The sequence below is a fragment of the Leptodactylus fuscus genome, chromosome 5 (assembly GCF_031893055.1).
Source record: "Leptodactylus fuscus isolate aLepFus1 chromosome 5, aLepFus1.hap2, whole genome shotgun sequence".
Taxonomy (NCBI): Eukaryota; Metazoa; Chordata; class Amphibia; order Anura; family Leptodactylidae; genus Leptodactylus; species Leptodactylus fuscus.
Genome location: NC_134269.1, coordinates 105,370,287 through 105,391,626, shown reverse-complemented (window position 1 = coordinate 105,391,626; position 21,340 = coordinate 105,370,287). Strand labels below are relative to the sequence as shown.

At 40.3% G+C, this 21,340-nt stretch overlaps 1 protein-coding gene across 1 annotated transcript; it reads left to right on the top strand.

Annotated features, from left to right (window-relative positions):
- Positions 1 to 1,009: 1,009 nt before the first annotated feature.
- On the top strand, positions 1,010 to 20,351 carry ASB13 (ankyrin repeat and SOCS box containing 13). The gene is made up of 6 exons (XM_075273925.1): positions 1,010 to 1,171; positions 4,543 to 4,730; positions 8,604 to 8,754; positions 10,203 to 10,337; positions 15,499 to 15,690; positions 19,573 to 20,351. Exons 1-6 carry the CDS (start codon positions 1,105 to 1,107, stop codon positions 19,698 to 19,700), a joined length of 861 nt encoding a protein of 286 aa, XP_075130026.1. The 5' UTR covers positions 1,010 to 1,104; the 3' UTR covers positions 19,701 to 20,351.
- The last annotated feature ends 989 nt before the right edge of the window (positions 20,352 to 21,340 follow it).

The following is a 21,340-nucleotide window of genomic DNA, read 5'->3' as shown; positions in this document are numbered from 1 at the left end:
CAGTTTATCTCAAGTCCCAAGTCTGTTATCTCTCTATGTCAGCATTTCCTAAACTGTGTACATGGATTTGCATATTATCTGATCAGCTTCAGACGACATGCTGACACACTGGATGGGAAAACACCTTTAATCCAAAATTGGCAGTTCGCCAATTTTAAACAAGCTGGGAGAAAGAAAATGTAATTTTTTGCAAAATTGTAAAGCAACGAGAGCTATGAAGGAGCCAGAAGTCACAAAGTTCTCCTCAAGCGGAGCTGAGGGGGATCATCGACGCCAACAACAGTCTCATTATATGGCGTCTCAGTAAGCTGCTGAGATGCCGGAACAGTCACAGGCACGGTACGAGGAACAAGTTCAGCAGCAGGCCAGCTTGAGAGCTGCCGAAATGCCAGAGTATGCGGATCAACACGCTCATTGTATGGCTTCCCAGTGAGCTGCTGAGATGCTGAAACAATCATGGGCACAGCGCGAGGAACAAGTTCAGCAGCAGGCCAGCTTATCTGCCGAAATGTCGGAGCAGGCAAACTATCGACGCCAGCAATTTGCTGAATAAAGGCGGCAGGCAGAGGCTAGTTGGTCATATAGCAGTAAGGAATCGGGGCCCAGGAGGGTGGAGAGTATCAGCAACCCAATGCTTCTATATAATAAACTGAGTAGCTTGTAATATATTCTTCGTAGTCTCTTACATGCTGTCAAAGAGTGTGTCTGATACTGTAGTGTAGTGACTTGGAGGGCTAGGGGCCCCCGAGGGTTTCACCTACCCCCTTGTGGCCTGTCCTAAGCTGCAGCCGTGTGAAGAGAATCACCTGCTCCTGTTAAACTACAAGTCCCAGCGTGCAATGAGAGCAGAAGTAGTTAAGCGCATGCTCGGAGCGCCCCACAGCACGGTCATTCTGCAGTGACCGTATACGCACAGCATTATGAACACAAGTCAAGCAGCGACATTCCTACGCGTGGCCTATGAGTCACAAGCGGCCGGGCTGCTGCCTCGCCACGTCACAGAGGAAAACTACATTTCCCGAGATCCTTTGAGAAGTTGTTTTGCTCTGGCCTTTCCGTACAGGAAGCTTATTAAATGCCTAGTAAATCTAGGTCGACGTTGTCATGGAGACCGGAGCGGCCCCATTCACTGCGCCGGCTGCTCTGAGGGGCCCAGTAATCGGAGACATCGGTAGGCGCTTGTGTCCTCATTCACACAGTAATCTCCATTGTGAGTTTAGTACAGACGTGATGCCGTGAATCGCGCATATCTTCTTGTGTGTGGGCACCGCTGGTAAACATGGGGCCGACTGGAGGATTCAGTGCTAGTGTTGCATAATACAGGGCTTGTTTTCATCGCTTGCATCTCTCTAGTCAGACCATAGTAATGGCTACATAGCGAGGAAATCTGTTCTGCTAGGAGCTCAACGTCATTCTTGTCTGTGTGACTACCTGGTGACATATGCTTGCGGATCACAGTGTAGCGCTGCAGAGATTGGGGTCGTGTTGCAAATTGGAAATACAATCGTTGCAAAAAATAAAAAAATACCATAACATGATTTCATAATTCGCAAAGAAAGCAAAGCTGTGACCTTCGGTTGTGCAACGTCTGTTGTGGCACCGTATAGTATTAGCGCTAAAGGGGTTGTCCAGGGATGAATTAAAACTTTACCCCTAAACTAAACCCCCTCCCTGCCTAACTTCTAATATACTCCCTTTAAAAAAAAAAAAAAGTATATTTCCCCATATGCCTGGGGCAGTCATGTGACCGCCTCATGCTCATTTTGTGATTTCCTGGTGACGTTACGTTTCGGCATTTCCAGAGACAGGAGGCCACCAGTACTCTTCTCCCTCCCCGTCCTCCTCATATTCACTAGTGTTCAGTTCCTCTTCTTTTGCTGCGTGTCGCTTCCTTCACAAGGGAGCTGGTGCCCGCGCAATAGAATGCCGGCAGAGGCAAAAAGAGGCAGCGCTCTATTGCGCATGTGTGACTACTTCTGCTGGTATTTTATTGTGCAGGCGCCAGTTTCGCATCCCAGGGGCAGGCAGAAGAGGGCGCAGTGGCACCTTAAAGTCATCTCCAGGACGAGAAGACAGGTAAGTATGATGGGGTGAGGTTTGGGAGACTGAGTTAGTTATCTAGCTAGGTAGAGCTAATAGTCTGTGGGCTAGCTAGAGAAATGTGGAGGGGGGGGGGGGGCTGAGAGGGCGGATCTGAATGAACTACAATGCATCATGGTAGTTGCAGGCTAAGAGAGCAGACAGCTACCCATGTAAACAAATGCAGAGGATACCAGAAGCTCCCAGAGAGAGCCAGAAATCACTCAAAACACTGCTAAAGGTATCTGGGTGCACTTATTAACCCATTGATAGAACTAACAGACCTTTTTTAAAAATAATTTTTGGGCCCGTAAAACCCCTTTAAGATAAGGGCACATGGTACAATAATGTTATGGCCTGCTGTTAAAATAGTAACTAATGATAGTAAATGTGATCACATTGAAATTCAGCAGTTTTGGATTTCTCAAGTTCCAGTATATGGGCATTCACTGTCATTAATTGCAAGGTTGCAATTTTAGGCTCCGTTCCCACGGAGTAACGCACCCCGCATTAAGACACGTATACACGTGTCAGAGTGTGAGCGCTCAAAACAGATCCCATTCACTTCAATGTGTGCCGGCTTAAGGGCGCTACACTTTGAAATCAATGGGAGGCATTTAAAGAGGATCTTTTACCTCAACCAACAAGTCCAGCTCTTTACATCAATTAATAGTAGTTACTCCATTGATTCAGACACAGTGATATTTTTTTTTCTCTAGTCTACACCATTCTCTAGCAATCAATGCTGTTAGCTATGGTGCCTGATATGCTTTTTAAATTTTTTACTGTCACGAGGGCGGTGTCAGGCAGGAGCAGGCAAGGGGTGTGATTCTGTAGCTCTGACACTGGATGCCTCTGATTGGAGCTCTGAATAACACCCCGTACCTGAAATTGCCCTTCTGACATTACAAAGCTTAAATAGGGCATCAAGTATCAAAACTAATTGTGCTTGTTGCTGGGGAATGGCGTGTACTAGAGAAAAATTCCATCTGCTCTGGAGTTAGTGGAGCAATGCTTATTAACAGATTCTAAGAACTTGAATTGTTGGGGGTGGTGAGAGGTCCTTTTGAAAACATTTTGCTATAGTATTAGTATCAGCATCAGCAGATCTGCCGTAATACACAGCCACATTCCTGCTACATAGCCAACGATGTAATCACTAAACAGCCAAAGGTTCAAAGGGCTGACCCGTTAGGTCTGGTTCACACAGGTTTTTTGGTCCGGAAACTGAGACGGGGGCCGCCTCAGTTTCCGGACTAAAAACGGGTGGCTGTCATTTGATGCCGGTGCAGTGCACTGGCATTCAGTCGCGCACTCAGCTCCGGATTAGGCCCAATGAATGGGCCATAGTCGGGAGCAGGGAGTGTCTTCAGGCGAGGTGAATCCGCCTGAAGAATGAGCATGTCACTCCCGGAAAAAAGAACTGACCAGCTTAAATTGAATTCGATGGGAGCTGCCTTTATGGTCAGGACTTTGAGGCAAATTCAGCCTCAAAATTCTGACCAAAAAACTATGTGTGAACTAAGCCTAAAGCATTACATCGTCCCAAACCTGTGTAAATTACTGATGCCTGTTGCAGGAATGAAGTGAATGAATTTTCAATGCACACGTGGTCTACTCACCAAGTCCGCTTTAGCCTCCCAGTTCTGGTTAATGTTAGAACGCCTTGCTTCGCTGTGCATGCCCTGATCTTGACTTCATTGGGTACAATGTACATGCATTGAAGGCCTGAAGCAGACTCAAGTGAACTGTCTGCCTCTACTCATTCTGGCTGTGGGTAGCAGTAATTTACATGGGTTTGGACCCCTAAGCCCAAGATGCATAATGGGACATTTGCACCTCTAAGAATCCAGAACTTGATCTTGTTTTTGTCAAACAATTATATGGTTTTCACCGTTAATAGGCTATGTGAATTTGACTGTAGTCCTTCTGGGGATTTTAACATAAAAACGTTTGTGTAAAAGGGGTTTTCACTTAGAATAAAGATTCTGTTAACAGAACTTTCATAGTAAAACCACATACAGACTTTTTTTTTTTTACTTTGTTCTTCCTTATTACAGATCTCTTGTCTTAGGAAATCATTCTGATGATGGTGTAAGTTCATTACTATCATTGCCCTACACATGACATTCTTGTCCAGTTGTTATAAGAAAAAATGAGTTAATAATTAAAATAGTTTGCTAATTTTATGGTGTTCTGCAATACATTCTCTGTGGTTGGATTGTTACTGTAGTAAACTAGTAGTGAACATGGACACTACATGTTGTTCAGATTGGTTAAATTATAAACTGGTAGTATTGGGTAAGTTTATGAATAATCCAAAAGATGCTACCTGCTTGAAGGTAATGATTGTGCACTGTAGACAAGTTTAATATTGCATTCCTTTTTGTAAATTCAAAATACTGTACCTTATCTGATTCCTACTGAATAATCATTTGTAACGTACTGATTGTCCTGATACAGGAAACTGGGCAGATAGAACACCAGTCCATGATGCGTCCAGACTTGGTCAAACATTACAGCTTAGACAACTGATTGAAAGTGGAGTTTGTGTGAATCTGGTTACAGTGGATTCCATCACACCGCTGCATGAAGCCTGTCTCCAAGGCCACATTCAATGCGTAAAGCTGCTGCTTGCTGCTGGTGCCCAGGTTTGTATCATTATGGATTAATTTACTAAATGTATCATGTAAATAAAATAAAATTCATAGGTCCTCCAGTGCTATGTAGCAGGAGCTCAGTAATCTCTCCGGATCTTGATTTAAACCGAGCCTTTCACCACCTTCAACAAGTCCAGCTCTTTGCATCAATTAATAGCTGCTGATCCATTGATTTCGGCATAGTTTGAATTTTTTCTCTAACCCCCACTGTTCCCAAGTAATCAGTGCTGTTAGTTTTGGTGCCTGACATGCTATTTTGGATCTGCACTGTCAGAACAGGGGCAGTGTCAGGTAGGAGCAGGCAATGGGTGAGCTCTGACACTTGCTGCCTTTAATTGGAGCAATGAATTGCCCCCCCCCCCCCCCCACCTGACACTGTCCTTCTGACATTACAGAGCTTAAGCCCTTCACAATATCCGAAATACTATTTGTTTGGTACAGTGGGGCAAAAAAGTATTTAGTCAGTCACCAATAGTGCAAGTTCCACCACTTAAAAAGATGAGAGGCGTCTATAATTTACATCATAGGTAGACCTCAACTATGAGAGACAAAATGAGAAAACAAATCCAGAAAATCACATTGTCTGATTTTGTAAGAATTTATTTGCAAATTATGGTGGAAAATAAGTATTTGGTCACCTACAAACAATCAAGATTTCTGTCTCTCACAGACCTGTAACTTCTTTAAGAGTCTCCTCTTTCCTCCACTCATTACCTGTAGTAATGGCACCTGTTTAAACTTGTTATCAGTATAAAAAGACACCTGTGCACACCCTCAAACAGTCAGACTCCAAACTCCACTATGGTGAAGACCAAAGAGCTGTCAAAGGACACCAGAAACAAAATTGAAGCCCTGCACCAGGCTGGGAAGACTGAATCTGCAATAGGCAACCAGCTTGGATTGAAGAAATCAACTGTGGGAGCAATAATTAGAAAATGGAAGACATACAAGACCACTGATTATCTCCCTCGATCTGGGGCTCCACGCAAAATCTCACCCCCTGGGGTCAAAATGATCACAAGAACGGTGAGCAAAAATCCCAGAACCACGCGGGGGGACCTAGTGAATGAACTGCAGAGAGCTGGGACCAATGTAACAAATCCTACCATCAGTAACACACTACGCCGCCAGGGACTCAGATCCTGCAGTGCCAGACGTGTCCCACTGCTTAAGCCAGTACATGTCCGGGCCCGTCTGAAGTTTGCTAGAGAGCATTTGGATGATCCAGAAGAGTATTGGGAGAATGTCCTATGGTCTGATGAAACCAAACTGGAACTGTTTGGTAGAAACACAACTTTTCGTGTTTGGAGGAAAAAGAATACTGAGTTGCATCCATCAAACACCATACCTACTGTAAAGCATGGGGGTGGAAACATCATGCTTTGGGGCTGTTTCTCTGCAAAGGGGCCAGGACGACTGATCCGGGTACATGAAAGAATGAATGGGGTCATGTATCGTGAGATTTTGAGTGCAAATCTACTTCCATCAGCAAGGGCATTGAAGATGAAACGTGGCTGGGTCTTTCAACATGACAATGATCCAAAGCATACCGCCAGGGCAACGAAGGAGTGGCTTTGTAAGAAGCATTTCAAAGTCCTGGAGTGGCCTAGCCAGTCTCCAGATCTCAACCCTATAGAAAACCTTTGGAGGGAGTTGAAAGTCCATGTTGCCAAGCGACAGCCCCAAAACATCACTGCTCTAGAGGAGATCTGCATGGAGGAATGGGCCAACATACCAACAACAGTGTGTGCCAACCTTGTGAAGACTTACAGAAAACGTTTGACCTCTGTCATTGCCAACAAAGGATATATAACAAAGTATTGAGATGAAATTTTGTTACTGACCAAATATTTATTTTCCACCATAATTTGCAAATAAATTCTTACAAAATCAGACAATGTGATTTTCTGGATTTGTTTTCTCATTTTGTCTCTCATAGTTGAGATCTACCTATGATGTAAATTACAGACGCCTCTCATCTTTTTAAGTGGTGGAACTTGCACTATTGGTGACTGACTAAATACTTTTTTGCCCCACTGTATTTAAATATGGCGACTGTTCAGTAGCTGATCTGCTGCCATAGCTGCTGAGGTGCTAATGCCCATAAGTGTTCATATTGATCGCAGGCATTAAGGCCTAGTGACGCATGGATGCCTTCATTTTAGGTAGGATTGCAACAAGATTGGAACGAAATCTGGGGCCAGCTATCTGTTGCCTTGACAGCTGAGAGTCTATTGAAGGCGCCCAGGCTTGTCTGGCATATACTTCTATTACAGGCTGTTCAGGACCTCTGGCGATCTAACAAATACACTATACAAGTTTTTTAAAAAAAGGATAAAAAATTCCAATCACCCCCCTTTTCCTAGAATATGTAGAAAATGACTGAAACGTCCAGTCTATAAATTTTTAATAAATTTTTAAAAATATATCCTGTACAGTGAACGCAGTGGCAAGAAAAAAAAATCTAAAGTGCCGAAACAATGTTTTTTTGGTTGTTTCACCATAAAGATTTGATAACTGAACTGTGCTGAAATCAGTGGAGCAGCAGCTAATGACAGATGCTAAGAACTTGAATTGGTGGAGTTGGTGAAAGGTTCTCTTTAAGCCAGGGCTGTGGCCAAACCACCGACTCTAACTTCTATTTTTCCACAACCTGACTCCTAACTTCATAAAGTGCTGACAGCCACTATCTGAAAGAAGCTGCAAAGCTAGTCTAATTTACAAAAAGTCATTGAATTCTTCTGGAAGTAAATATGCAACAATATCTGTATCTAATTAATTATATTATATAAATGATTGTGTGATATAATTAAAAATAATAATTTTATTTGAAGTTAGTCACAGTCCGTAAAACTGGCCTAGACTCCGACTCAATGACTCAGACTCCACAGCCCTGATTTCAACCAGTTGTCACAGATCCTGATTATTCTTTATTTTTTTTCCAAACCCTAGACCGCATACCATACTTTTGTGTCCATCTAAAAAAAATGGTCAGAAAAGGATCTATAAATAATTTTTTTTAAAAACTTTGATCTTTGTGTAAACAGATAGCCTTCAGTTGCATTAGTTTTTGCATCTGTTCTTTGACTTTCATTATAATCATTATACAGTATAACAATTGAATTTTAAAGAAGTAGTACCTTTTGTTAAACCTCCGTCTGTCCATGACCAGCTAGGGCACTAACTTCAGCAACCTATGAGTGTGAAGGATCTATAGTCCCATCTGCAACATATGTGGGCTCCTGTGTGCTTCCATGCCCATCCATATCTCATCTTGTATCCAGGCTAAAGGCATGTACTAGATCCTGCTTTCAATAAATTTAACCCTTTAGACTAATATTGTGACGACTTAGGGTCCATTCACACGGAGTAACGTGCCGCGTGATGTGGCACGTATACGGCGTGTGAGACTTTGCGCGCCGTAAAAGCTCCCATTGATTTCAATGGGAGCCTGGATCGTATACGCTGCGTTATTTTGCGGCCGCAAAATAACGCACCGTATACGATCCAGGCTCCCATTGAAATCAATGGAAGCTTTTATGACGCGCAAAGTAAATATATATATATATATGTATAATAATTTGTATTGTCCTTTACTAAGACTAACCAGTTGTGATTTCCTATGCAGCTAGATACTTAAAAAATAAAAAAGTATTAATCGGTATATGTGTAATTAACAATAGTGGTCTATTGACAACCTATTTAAATGTATGCAGTAGAGCTGATGCATTTGGTAGAGGCATAAATTAGGAGCATTCCCCCATTATATGTGAAACCAATGCCCTAAACACAGTAAGTATAGAACCTTCCAGCCTTACGTTAATATCATTGTCTCTACGGATGTGTTTTGTCTTGTTCACATAGGTGGATGCCAGAAATATTGACGGCAGTACTCCCCTCTGTGATGCCTCTGCTGCAGGCAGTGTGGATTGTATAAAGGTGCTCCTGGACTATGGAGCTAAAGTGAACCCTCCACTTTTTACTGCATCTCCTCTTCATGAGGCATGCATGAGTGGTGAGTGTATCTTTAGTATATGGATCAATAGTCTCTAGTGGTACATTTATCCTCATTTTCTTGGGGTTTTTCGTAGGAAAGACTTTATGGGAACAACTTTCAAAGTAGGAATTACAAATTCAGTTATCATATCATTTACATTTGTTTCATGCTTTTTCACATCCAATTCCATTATGCATCTACATCTAAAATGTATCTAATTTATTAAATAATATTCATGATTGTATAATTAATAACTTTGTTTTGTCTCACACCCCAGCCCTAATTATAAGTGAAATGTTCCATCCCTTTATATGATCTAGTCACCCTCCGTTGAACTCTCTCTAATTTTCCTATTTGCTTCTTAGAAGGAATCCTTCTTAGGATTGCTTGCACATTGTTGGATGGCAGAGCACCATTGATTTTTCCTGATTGGTGATTCCACAATGAAATGATACACTAGTCTAGTGTACTTAAATAACTAGAGGGACCTCCAAGTGTAATGTCATTAGTTTTTTTTCTTGGTCATATTTCCGGTGTGTTCTTACAAGGAATATATAGAGGGATAATATTACGATAGGATCGTGGGGTTTTATCGCTCTCTTTATACACCCTAAAATCTTAACAGCTTTTGCAGCTGCTGCTTGACACTGAGTGCTGCTGTTTAGCTTACTTGAAATCAAAATATCCAAATCCTTTTTTTGTTCTGTTATTCCCTAGTGGTGTTTCGTTTAGCATTTCTGCAGTAATATAGCCACAGTAATACAGTTACTGAAGCCTAGGTGCATTACTTTGCATTTTTTGACATTTTTTGACATTCTTACCCATGCTGCTTGCTTATCAAGCTCTTTATTTAATATTTTACAGGTTAGCTTAGTTTAAGTATCATTACCAAAGGCACTTTACTGCTAATCTAACCCATAACGTTATTAATAAAGAGAACTGGGCCTAACACATACCCTTGTGGTACGATTGACTATACCCCAGTTTATATTTGTACCATTTTCAATGGCTTTGTTTTCTGACTTCTAATCAGTTCTTTGACCATTTGCATACTTTGTCCCCAGTTTATTGAATCTGTAGATTTAGAACAAGGCTTTTGTGTGTCCCGTTATCACATGCCATTACAAAATCAAGTTGTATCACATCAGCTACATAACTAACATCTAGATTGGCACAAAATGTCTTCAAAGAAACTAAGATTGTTAGTAAAACACACAACTTGTTCTCTATGCTTGTAATCCGTTATTAATTTATTTTCTACTAGACTAGATACTCTTGCAGTTCATCTCTTGGAATACCTTCAAGTGTTTTGCCTTCCTCAAATGTTAAACTTACCATGAATGCCACTGGGTACTTTGCTTTGTTTTAGTAACTAAAATCTGTTGACAAGTTCACTTTTACGATTGTTTGGATTTGTTTCTAAATCTTTACTTTATGTCTTCTTGATTTGTGTATTTTTGTAATAGGTAACCAAGAATGTGTTAAACTCCTAATAGACGTGGGGGCAAATCTAGAAGCTCATGATTGTCATTTTGGTACCCCTTTACATGTAGCTTGTGCAAGAGAGCACTTGGACTGTGCTAAAGTGTTACTCTCTGCAGGTAGGTTTATATCAATAGTTTTGATATCCAGATGATATCAGCAAAATTGGTTTAAAGGGGTTATGTAGTTTTTTAAAAATATGTGTTTTAGGTCATAGATCTCAGCTTTGATGTTTCGTTTGAAAAGGTCAATACCCCATGCGAACGAAAATTAACATCACAGCAGCATGTGACTTCAGATGTGGAAGTGATTATATTGCAGTGGAGAAGGGAGGAGTACCCAGAGTGAGAGCAGGCAGATGAACCATGAGAAATTTAGTTTAGCCACAGATTCACTACATGTTAAAGGGATCTTATCATTCAAACTATTTTTTTTCTCACTAACACATTGGAATAGCCTTAAAGGGGCTCTATCAGCAAAATCATGCTGCTAGAGCCCCACATATGCGTGAATAGCCTTTAAAAAGGCTATTCAGGCACCGTAAATGTTATATTAAACTTCTTCCCCGTTTTAAAATAATAACCTAAAAAAGAATATGATCTACTTACCGAACGTGCACCCTGGGCAGGCATTCAGGGTATGTCTTCTTCTGCATCCCTGCCTCTTCTTCCTCCGATGTCCTCCGGTCCCGTCTTCCTCCAGTGCTCGCAAATGGACAGTGATAGCTGGGGCGCATGCGCAGTAGCCGTAGTAGAAGCCACATGCTACTGCGCATGCGCCCAGGCCTTTTTTTCATATCAGTGTCCGCGAGCGAGCGCTGGAAGAAGACGGAACTGGAGGACATCGGAGGAAGAAGAGGCGGGGAAGAAGATGAAGACACACCCTGAATGCCCGCCCAGCGTGCACGATCCGTAAGTAGAGCACATTCTTTTTTAGGTTATTTTTTTAAAACGGGGGGGGGAGAGGGGGGGGGGTAGTTTTAATATAACATTACCGATGCCTGAATAGCCTTTTTAAAGGCTATGCACGCATATGTGGGGCTCTAGCAGCATGATTTTGCTGATAGAGCCCCTTTAAGAAAGGCTACTTCTCCTATCTTTAAATGTCTTCTCCACAATGCTCTTCGCTTGAAATCCTGTTTTTTTTGTCGGTATGCAAATGAGTTCTCTCGCAGCAGTGGCTGTTGCTGAAGAAGATGGAGGCGGCACTGGAGAGAGTTCTCTCGCAGCATTGGGGACGCCCCCAGTTTTAAGAGAGAATCCATTTGCATAGTAACAAAAATCGGGATTTCAAGCGAATGGTGTCGCGGAGAAGACATCGAAAAGTAGGAGAAAAATAGCTTTTCTTAAGGCTATTCCGACGTGTTGGTGAGAAAACAATGAGTTTGAATGATAGGATCCCTTTAATAGCAGTGATACAAGGAGTGGCAAGTAAATTAAAGCCAATTAAAGGGTTCACAAAGGAACAGTGAGTATTTAGCACTGCTGTGGGTGCATTTGCAGATACTTTTTGGAAGCTGGATAACCTCTCCCCCTCCAAGACCTAAATATTCAGTGCTGGTGACTTTTAACACCCAGTGCTATACATTTAAATCATTTTGATAACACAGCAGTACCTATGTGATCAAGTGTGTCTTGGGCTAAAGTCTATTAAGGCATACCAGAAACAATGTGATTAAACACAGAGATATAACAATGTATTAGAATTCAGAAATTAAAAGTAAAAAAAAAAAAAAAAAAAAAAAAAGCAAAAACACATACAGTCCTATGAAAAAGTTTGGGCACCCCTATTAATCTTAATCATTTTTAGTTCTAAATATTTTGGTATTTGCAACAGCCATTTCAGTTTCATATATCTAATAACTGATGGACACAGTAATATTTCAGGATTGAAATGAGGTTTATTGTACTAACAGAAAATGCGCAATATGCATTAAACCAAAATTTGACCGGTGCAAAAGTATGGGCACCTCAACAGAAAAGTGACATTAATATTTAGTAGATCCTCCTTTTGCAAAGATAACAGCCTCTAGTCGCTTCCTGTAGCTTTTAATCAGTTCCTGGATCCTGGATAAAGGTATTTTGGACAAACAATTCAAGTTCAGTTAAGTTAGATGGTCGCCGAGCATGGACAGCCCGCTTCAAATCATCCCACAGATGTTCAATGATATTCAGGTCTGGGGACTGGGATGGCCATTCCAGAACATTGTAATTGTTCCTCTGCATGAATGCCTGAGGATTTGGAGCGGTGTTTTGGATCATTGTCTTGCTGAAATATCCATCCCCGGCGTAACTTCAACTTCGTCACTGATTCTTGAACATTATTCTCAAGAATCTGCTGATACTGAGTGGAATCCATGCGACCCTCAACTTTAACAAGATTCCCGATGCCGGCATTGGCCACACAGCCCCAAAGCATGATGGAACCTCCACCAAATTTTACAGTGGGTAGCATGTGTTTTTCTTGGAATGCTGTTTCTTTTTGGACGACATGCATAAAGCCTTTTTTTTATAACCAAACAACTCAATTTTTGTTTCCAAAATGAAGCTGCCTTGTCCAAATGTGCTTTTTCATACCTCAGGCAACTCTATTTGTGGCGTACGTGCAGAAACGGCTTCTTTTTTCATCACTCTCCCATACAGCTTCTATTTGTGCAAAGTGCGCTGTATAGTTGACCGATGCACAGTGACACCATCTGCAGCAAGATGATGCTGCAGCTCTTTGGAGGTGGTCTGTGGATTGTCCTTGACTGTTCTCACCATTCTTCTTCTCTGCCTTTCTGAAATTTTTCTTGGCCTGCCACTTCTGGGCTTAACAAGAACTGTCCCTGTGGTCTTCCATTTCCTTACTATGTTCCTCACAGTGGAAACTGACAGGTTAAATCTCTGAGACAACATTTTGTATCCTTCCCCTGAACAACCATGTTGAACAATCTTTGTTTTCAGATCATTTGAGAGTTGTTTTGAGTAGCCCATGATGCCACTCTTCAGAGGAGATTCAAATAGTAGAACAACTTGCAATTGGCCACCTTAAATACCTTTTCTCATGATTGGATACACCTGGCTATGAAGTTCAAAGCTCACTGAGGTTACAAAACCAATTTTGTGCTTCAGTAAGTCAGTAAAAAGTAGTTAGGAGTATTCAAATCAATAAAATGATAAGGGTGCCCATACTTTTGCACCGGTCAAATTTTGGTTTAATGCATATTGCGCATTTTCTGTTAGTACAATAAACCTCATTTCAATCCTGAAATATTACTGTGTCCATCAGTTATTAGATATATCAAACTGAAATGGCTGTTGCAAACACCAAAATATTTAGAACTAAAAATGATTAAGATTAATAGGGGTGCCCAAACTTTTTCATAGGACTGTATATAAATTGATCCGTCAGCAACTTGTTAATCCATGGAAAACTCCTTTATTAGGAAACAGCAATACACCACGTATCAACATACACAGGAGTCTGTCTCAAGTACTAGTAACAAAATCTACCTCTGAACAATATATATTAGTGCAGACCAATCATATAACATATTAAAATGTGCTGATTAGTATTCACCTGATATGCTAAAACATCACATGTAATAAACAAAGTGCCATATGTATATAGCCAATGTAGAATATAACATAAGGATGGGATACTTATCTGACAGATGCTGAAGAAGTAAGGCCTGGTTCACATCTGCGTTCGGTATTCCATTCAGAGAGACCACATGGGAACCCCCGAATGGAATACCGGACACATAGGCAAGCAGAGTGCTTATGAATGCACATGGCCCCCATAGACTATAATGGGGTCTGTGTATTTTCTACACAGTGTCTGCATGGAACATACGGACAGAAAAGTACTTCATGAACTATTTTCCTGTCCGCATGACTCGTGCGGACTCCGCGTGGAAAGCACATGGACGCCATTATAGTCTATGGAATCCGTGTGCTTTCACTGCTCACTGCTTGTCAATGCGTTCGGTATTCCGTTCGGGGGCTCCCCATGTGGACTCCCCACACGGAATACCGAAAGTAGATGAAAACCAGGCTTAAGTCTGGCGGCATGCTGTAACACATGTCCAGAAATCCACACAAAAGAAGAAAGCAGTGGCACTCCAGTACTGCTCTTCACAGCGTGTGTAGAGGGCTATTGCGCATACAATATGAGAGAGACTCCTGTGTGAGTTGATATGTGGTGTATTGCTGTTGTCTAATAAAGTTTTCAATGGATTAACAAGTTGCTAGTTCTCCCAGTATGTTTGGTGCTGTTACACTGTGACTTATGTTTTCATCTATATGTAGTTAAAAAAAAAAATGAATATGTACCATTAGTATTTAAAACTTCAATAATTTTAAAATACAAAAATATTCAGCTCACCAATCCATATCAGAGTTCATCTGGGAGACCAGAACACGGACGGACTTGTACTGGAATATATAGAGAACAGCAGCAAAAGTTCGGCTCACCAGAAGAACAAATTTCCAATCCGAAGTTATATAAAAATCATTTCCATCTTTATTCAATATTCATGATAAAAAATGTGAAGTAGTCCCAAAGCATTAGCCAATGCTTTGGGACTACTTCACATTTTTTATCATGAATATTGAATAAAGATGGAAATGATTTTTATATAACTTCGGATTGGAAATTTGTTCTTCTGGTGAGCCGAACTTTTGCTGCTGTTCTTCAATAATTTTAACTTGTCATTTAAGCGGTGTTCACACTGCCGCTGCTGTCCGCACGGGGTGTCCGTGGTAAACCCCGGGGAAACCGGAAAGCAAACGGCTTGCGAGCGGTCGGCTTTAAATCTCATTCATTTGAATGGGTTTTCAAAGGTGACCGCCCGTGAGCGTTTTCAGCCTCTCTGCCTGGTGTCTGTTTATTTTCCACAGACACAAAGTCCTCCATGTAAGATTTTGTGTCCGCGTAAAAATTCAAATGAATGGGTTTTAAAGCCGACCACTTGCAAGCCGTCTGCTGTCCGGTTTCCCCGGACAGCAGACAGTGTGAACACCACTTTAGAGTGTTTGGAGAAGGATGTACACATAAAATTTATAATTTATAAAAGTTTACCTGTCTCACAGGTCCTCCATTTTTAGTGCTGGCTGCTCCTTCTCTTCTGTTTACAGGTCATGGCTGACATCAGTCTGTTTGTGTCAGGTAACTGCTGCAGCCATTGACAGGTCCCAGCTGTGTCCTTTGCACGAATGGTACATGACTGATTGGACCCATTAGATTTAGAAACTGTACTGTACATTCAATGTTAAATGTTGGATTATTTTTTTAAAGGAGCAAATGTGAATGCAGCAAAGCTTCATGAAACAGCCTTACATCATGCTGCCAAGGTGAAGAATAAAGATCTTATTGAAATGCTAGTAGAATTTGGAGGAAATGTATATGCAAGGGACAATCGTGGGAAAAGACCTTCAGACTATTCCTGGCCAAACAGTCCTACTGCAAAATGCTTTGAATATCATGAAAGTAGGTTCTCTAAAGTACTTCCTGGTTTATTTAATAACATTTCAGACTATATTTAGCCAATGATACGAATGTTATTGTGCATTTATCAACAAGTTTCACCTCTCTGTTGTTTCGAAGCTTTTAGATGTAGACTAGCTGCTATAATGTCTCTCATACACAGCACATAGAGAAGAGATCATTTTCACCATTAGAAGCAGTAGTGGGCTTTCTATAGCACAGCATAGTTGTGAATCCAGCATTGGAGTGAGATAAAACAGTTACAAGATGCTGCAGCCACTACCACTGTGTGTGTCTCTCTTCCTACTTCCAGTGGCTCACGCCTCTACTTCCCTCTCAATAGAAGTCTATAGGCCCACAGCTGTAACCTGATCTCTGTGTGTACAGATTTCATCCGGAGCAAACTGAGAGGGTGATCAGTGCATGGGGTAGAAAGAGAAGAAGACAAGTGAAAATAGAAGCATTTTTCCTCAAATGATATGCATTACATAGTTTATCATCTTCACTTATGCTATTTATTTTTTAAAATAATACTTAGAACTTAAATAATAATTACTCTGTGCAATATTTCCATTTTCTCTTTGTACTATTTTGCAACCATTGGCTTTTATTAAAGGCAAAATGTAACCATTTTCCACTTAGCACTGTACTATTATGTTGTGTTTAAGTAATGCTAAGTGCCATAAAAGTACATTGTTACATTGGATTTGGCACAGAAGCTGTTTCTACATCATCACTACCATGTAATATAAAGCAAGGCATCCAGCAGTTACTGCCTCAGTTGGAGGTAACTCCAGTTCTGGTAGATTAACCTCTTAAATGTCATGACCCATAGTTAGAGGGGTGCCTAAGAATAAAAAGGTTTGATATAAGTTTGGTATCTCTGTAATCATCATGAAATATGTCATTTGTTCAATTTTGAACATTATAAAAACTAAACCCAACAGATAATGAAATGCATAATCATTAAGGCTAAGTTCACACGTGAATACCGTGTGGTGTAATTTGGTCTGGAAAAAAACTGCTTCCTAATTAGGAATTTTTGGACCTTGAGGCGGTTTTTGGTAAAAACGCTTCAGAAAATGCCAGGCAGTTTTTCCCTCCCAGTCAGTGAATGGACCTTAAAAAAACGCATCATGGTTTTTGGTCGCGGTTTTTTGCCTCCCATTCACTTCTATTGACTTCCTGAGGCGGAATCTGCCTGTAGAAAGGTCCTGTCGCTTCTTTTTTCTGCTAGTGGCAACATGCCGCTAGCGGAAAAAAGAACGCTAGCAGTCTCCATAAACCACCATTGTGAGGGGGTGGATTATGACGTGGATTCCGTGCCATAATCCGCCCCCTCTTTGCCCGTGTGAACAAAACATTATATGTACCCCAAAAAGGTGCCATCTGTAAATACAACTGATCATGCTAAAAAATAAACCCTGATTTGTATATGTCAGTGGAAAAAATAGTAAAGTTATTGTTTTTTTGCAATGAAGACACAGAAAAACTAAAACTTTTCCACATTATTATTGTAGATAATTAAAAGTTAAGTATTTTTCCATATTTAAGTAGTTAAAAAATTTTGAAGAGTTTTAAAGATTTTCTCTAACTATCTTAGTGGTGACAGTCTGTTGTCTTGATCGGTTACCAATGGATATGACCACAAATGCAGAAACTTTCTATAGTCTGGGACTTGTCAGCAACCCAGCCATGATTTTCTTATTGTAGCTGGGATATCAGGCAGGGACACTACATGTCTCAGAAGATATCCCAGCCACAATAAGGAAATCAAGGTGGATTTTCTCACCTTAGAAAGTTCATACATTCATGGTTGTGTCCACTGGCAACCGATCAAGACCACAAGACTGTGACCACAAGATATTTAGAGAAAATCTTTTAAACTCTGCAAAATGTTTAATTACTTATATTGGCAAAAATGGTTAATCTATTAATTATCTACAAATTTAGAAATAGTTATGTTCATGGGAATACCCCTTTGAGTGCAAACTAGGTTATGTCTACAGGGTTAAAGAGTTTACCTGAGATCGTTCAAAACTAGTCTATGAGTATGAAATGCTGTAAAATAAACTCATACTGTCCTTACATACTGTCCTGTAGTGATAATGTCCTGTTCATCTTCACGTGGCTGCTGCAGTCAGCCCCTTCAATTAAAAGATAGATAGATAGATAGATAGATAGATAGATAGATAGATAGATAGATAGGATAGAAAGCCTATATATTTTCTGGTTTCAATGTAAGATGCCTCTAATTCTTGGTTTGCAAGAATTAGAAGACTTGAGGGTAAAAAAGTAGTCTACTTCTGCTTTTCTTCTCTAAGCAATGTCTTTCACACCTTGTAGATAACCACAGAACTGATAAAATATATCACACTTAAAACTTAACATTTAATATATAAACCCCTAAAAAACAGGACTGCTTTAGATAAAAAAACATATGTGAGGAAACCACAATGGTACAATACAATACCCATACAAGGTCGCAGCTGGTATTAAACGTCACAGGATATAAGTACAATATGTTTCAGTCTTACCCCAACGTCACCAGAGCTTGCCCTGGGAAACTTTCCCTGCGAACCCCCAAAACTCTGGCCCTTACAAGGGCAGTACCAAGCTGATATCTTGCAAATCACTTGACTCTATAAAACCCTACGCATTTGAAGGTACATAGGTACCTCTCATCAGGGGACCTTTCTATTATAGTGTTCAAAAATATGTCTCAAAATATGAGGGAAAATAACACCTCTCAAATATGTAAGTAACCATAGCACAGTGGTGCATAGGTATAACAAACTCCAGTTAATAGGAGTGTGGGGAGTTGGTTTAGTCAAAATATCTCCTCTCAACCAAAAGATAGCATCACGCTTGTCTTGTTAAACAGCAGTGGCATGGAAACAAATACTTTGTCACCCTTAAAAAGGGTATAACTCCGCCCTCTAGCACATAGACCTTTCAGGAGTAAACCGCGTTGGTCCCATTAACTTACATCTATAAGGGGTTTACATATTAAATGTTAAGTTTTAAGTGTGATATATTTCATCAGTGCTGGGGTTATATATTTTTTTCTGGTGATAGTGGTTCTCTACCCTTTACCTGGTGAGTTAATCACGTTTTTTGCACACCTTATTGCTGTTATTTACACCTTGTAGATAAATAAAACTCAGGAATGGGAAAATCAAATTGCGCAAACTAAATGACCACTATAAGCTTTATGTCCATAACCATATGCATTAGGGATTACAGGACAATATAGAACAATTTTGTGTACATCATATAGTTCTGTAGATACACTGAAACAGCGTTTTTTATCTTTATGTAAACTTTACATTTGGTAAGTATTATGCATCATTAGAAAAGCAATTTGACCTTTTTCTTGATTTATATCACACAGATCTCAAAAGTGAGTCCTTAGCTTTATGGCTCCTTTTTCATTTTGGAAGCAAGACCAAAACAGATCCCCACAAATTCTGTAAAACCCCATTTGCCCCATGGGGTCATAAAAGTTTATATTCATGTTCCTTTATGTCTCAGAGAAAAAAAAAAAAATAACTGCGGACTGTGTTTTTCTTGTCACAAAAAAAAACAACCCCGACGAAAAGAGCATAGAGCAAATGTGAATAGATTCATACGCTAGGTTCACACCTGTATCAACGTTTTTGTTCTTATAGGATATAATGGGGTCCACCAGGTTTCCGCCCAAAAAATGCGGAGAGAAAAGTTTCTCTGTATTTTTCAAGTGGAATGGTGGACGGAATCCCTGAACACTGAGTGAACATAGATGTGAACCTATCCTTAGCTACGCAGTTCTGTGCAGTTAACACCTAGTATCACTGGCATTTGTGAACAAACTGCAGATTATATTTTGCTTTGTCTTTATTTCAGAGACTCCTAGAACTTTGTCACAACTCTGCAGACTCCAGCTCAGAAAATCACTCGGCCAAGGAGCAGTAGAGAAGGTTTCTAAATTAGATATTCCACAAAGACTTATAGAATATCTCACGTTTCAATGACTCAAACAGGCCTACTGTACATGCATGCTAACCTACAACTAATATTGTACATAATGTAATATCCTGCATACAATTTAGACTCTACAGTAAATAAACACAATTTTTATAGCCTATAAGAATGTTTTGGAAATATGATCTGTTGCAGATTCTTCAAGTGGCAAAGAAATTACAGATGTCATTTGTTTCTTAAAAGCATCCATTGCTTGATGGTGATCCTTATTTTTCCATGAGTAATTTTGTTGTTAAGTCTTTTTTCTTGTATATTTATTTTGGTAAAATATGTAACTTATTGGGAGAAATATTAATATGAGCCTAAACTAAAATAAGCATATCCTTCTGTACAGCTCTTACTCTACAGCTGTGAATTATGTGAATTATTGATCCTGTTTGGTACATGGTGCTAAAAGTTTCAAAATTATTTTAACCATTTTGCTCCAGAGGTTTTCTAGACAAAATGAACTACCTGGGTAATATTTTAAATCTCAGTAGTTTCATGCATAACATGGCAAATATGGCAGATCTACTGATAGTTTCTATAATCTGGTCTGTGCATTGGATATTGATTGTGTTATCTTGATAACACTTGATAACACTTGACAACACTGCAGAACTAGGATACCAATTCTAATAAATTGTGATTCTTTAGTTTCACCTGTTTATTGACTATCGGCTTCATTTTTATTGCAGGTGATCATATACATAAATTGTGAGATAGATAAATGAGTCTTATTAATCTAAAATATCTTTTGTTTTAAGAAATGGTTATTAAACAGACCAACATTCAGCACAATGTAGGTGACAAAAGTGATTCGTAGACCCTACAGAATCCAGGTAGAACCAGGGCCTAGAAACCTCACCCTGCAAGACCCACAATAAAGGACTAAGGGGCAGAGCAGAATAGTACCTTGAAATTAGGACTAGGAGGCATTGCAGCATCAGATCCAGTATTTATGTTTAAATACTGCTCGCATCAATATTGGGATACAACATATGGGCAGTATACAGGAGTCAGCTGTCAGCGGGGTCAGATATACCATTGGTACAATCTGTGCAGTTGCACAGGGAACCAGTAGGTCAGGGCTTACTATTATAGGGGTAGATGACCTTTGGCACGCCAGCTGTTATGAAACTATAACTCCCAACATGTGTACTTGCTCTGCTATTCTTGGAACCTCCATAGAAGAGAATTCAACAGGCTGTGAGTTGTAGTTTCACAGCAGCTGGACTGAAAAAGGTATCTGACACCTGCCCTTTAAAGAGGACCTTTCATGTCCTTATCGATGTGTATTATTATGTATCACCAGAAAGCCAACAGTGTGCTGAACTCACCGCACTGTTAGCTTTCCCATTATGCGCCCTGGTGCTGGAGACATTGGTACTGATAATTTGCATTGATTTCTCCCCACAGTCAGAAGGGCTGTCCTTAGACATTACAAGTTTATGTAAGAGTACTGTCAGAGAGGGCGTTCTTCACAGCTTAGCGATGACGCTAGGCTGTAAGGCCCACCCTAATGAGGAGATATTGGTGCCAAAATTAACGGCTCTGATATCTCTAGCACTGGGATGAATAGCGGGAAAGCCAACAGGCCGCTGAATTCAGGGCACTGTTGGTTTTCTACCACACATTGATGAGGATGTGA

Coding starts and splice junctions, on each gene's coding strand:
- ASB13 (XM_075273925.1), top strand. CDS start 1,105: ATGGAGACCGGAGCGGCCCCATTCACTGCGCCGGCTGCTCTGAGGGGC. Junction 10,338..15,498: donor TAAAGTGTTACTCTCTGCAG/GTAGGTTTATAT, acceptor ATTTTTTTAAAG/GAGCAAATGTGAATGCAGCA. Junction 15,691..19,572: donor ATGCTTTGAATATCATGAAA/GTAGGTTCTCTA, acceptor TCTTTATTTCAG/AGACTCCTAGAACTTTGTCA.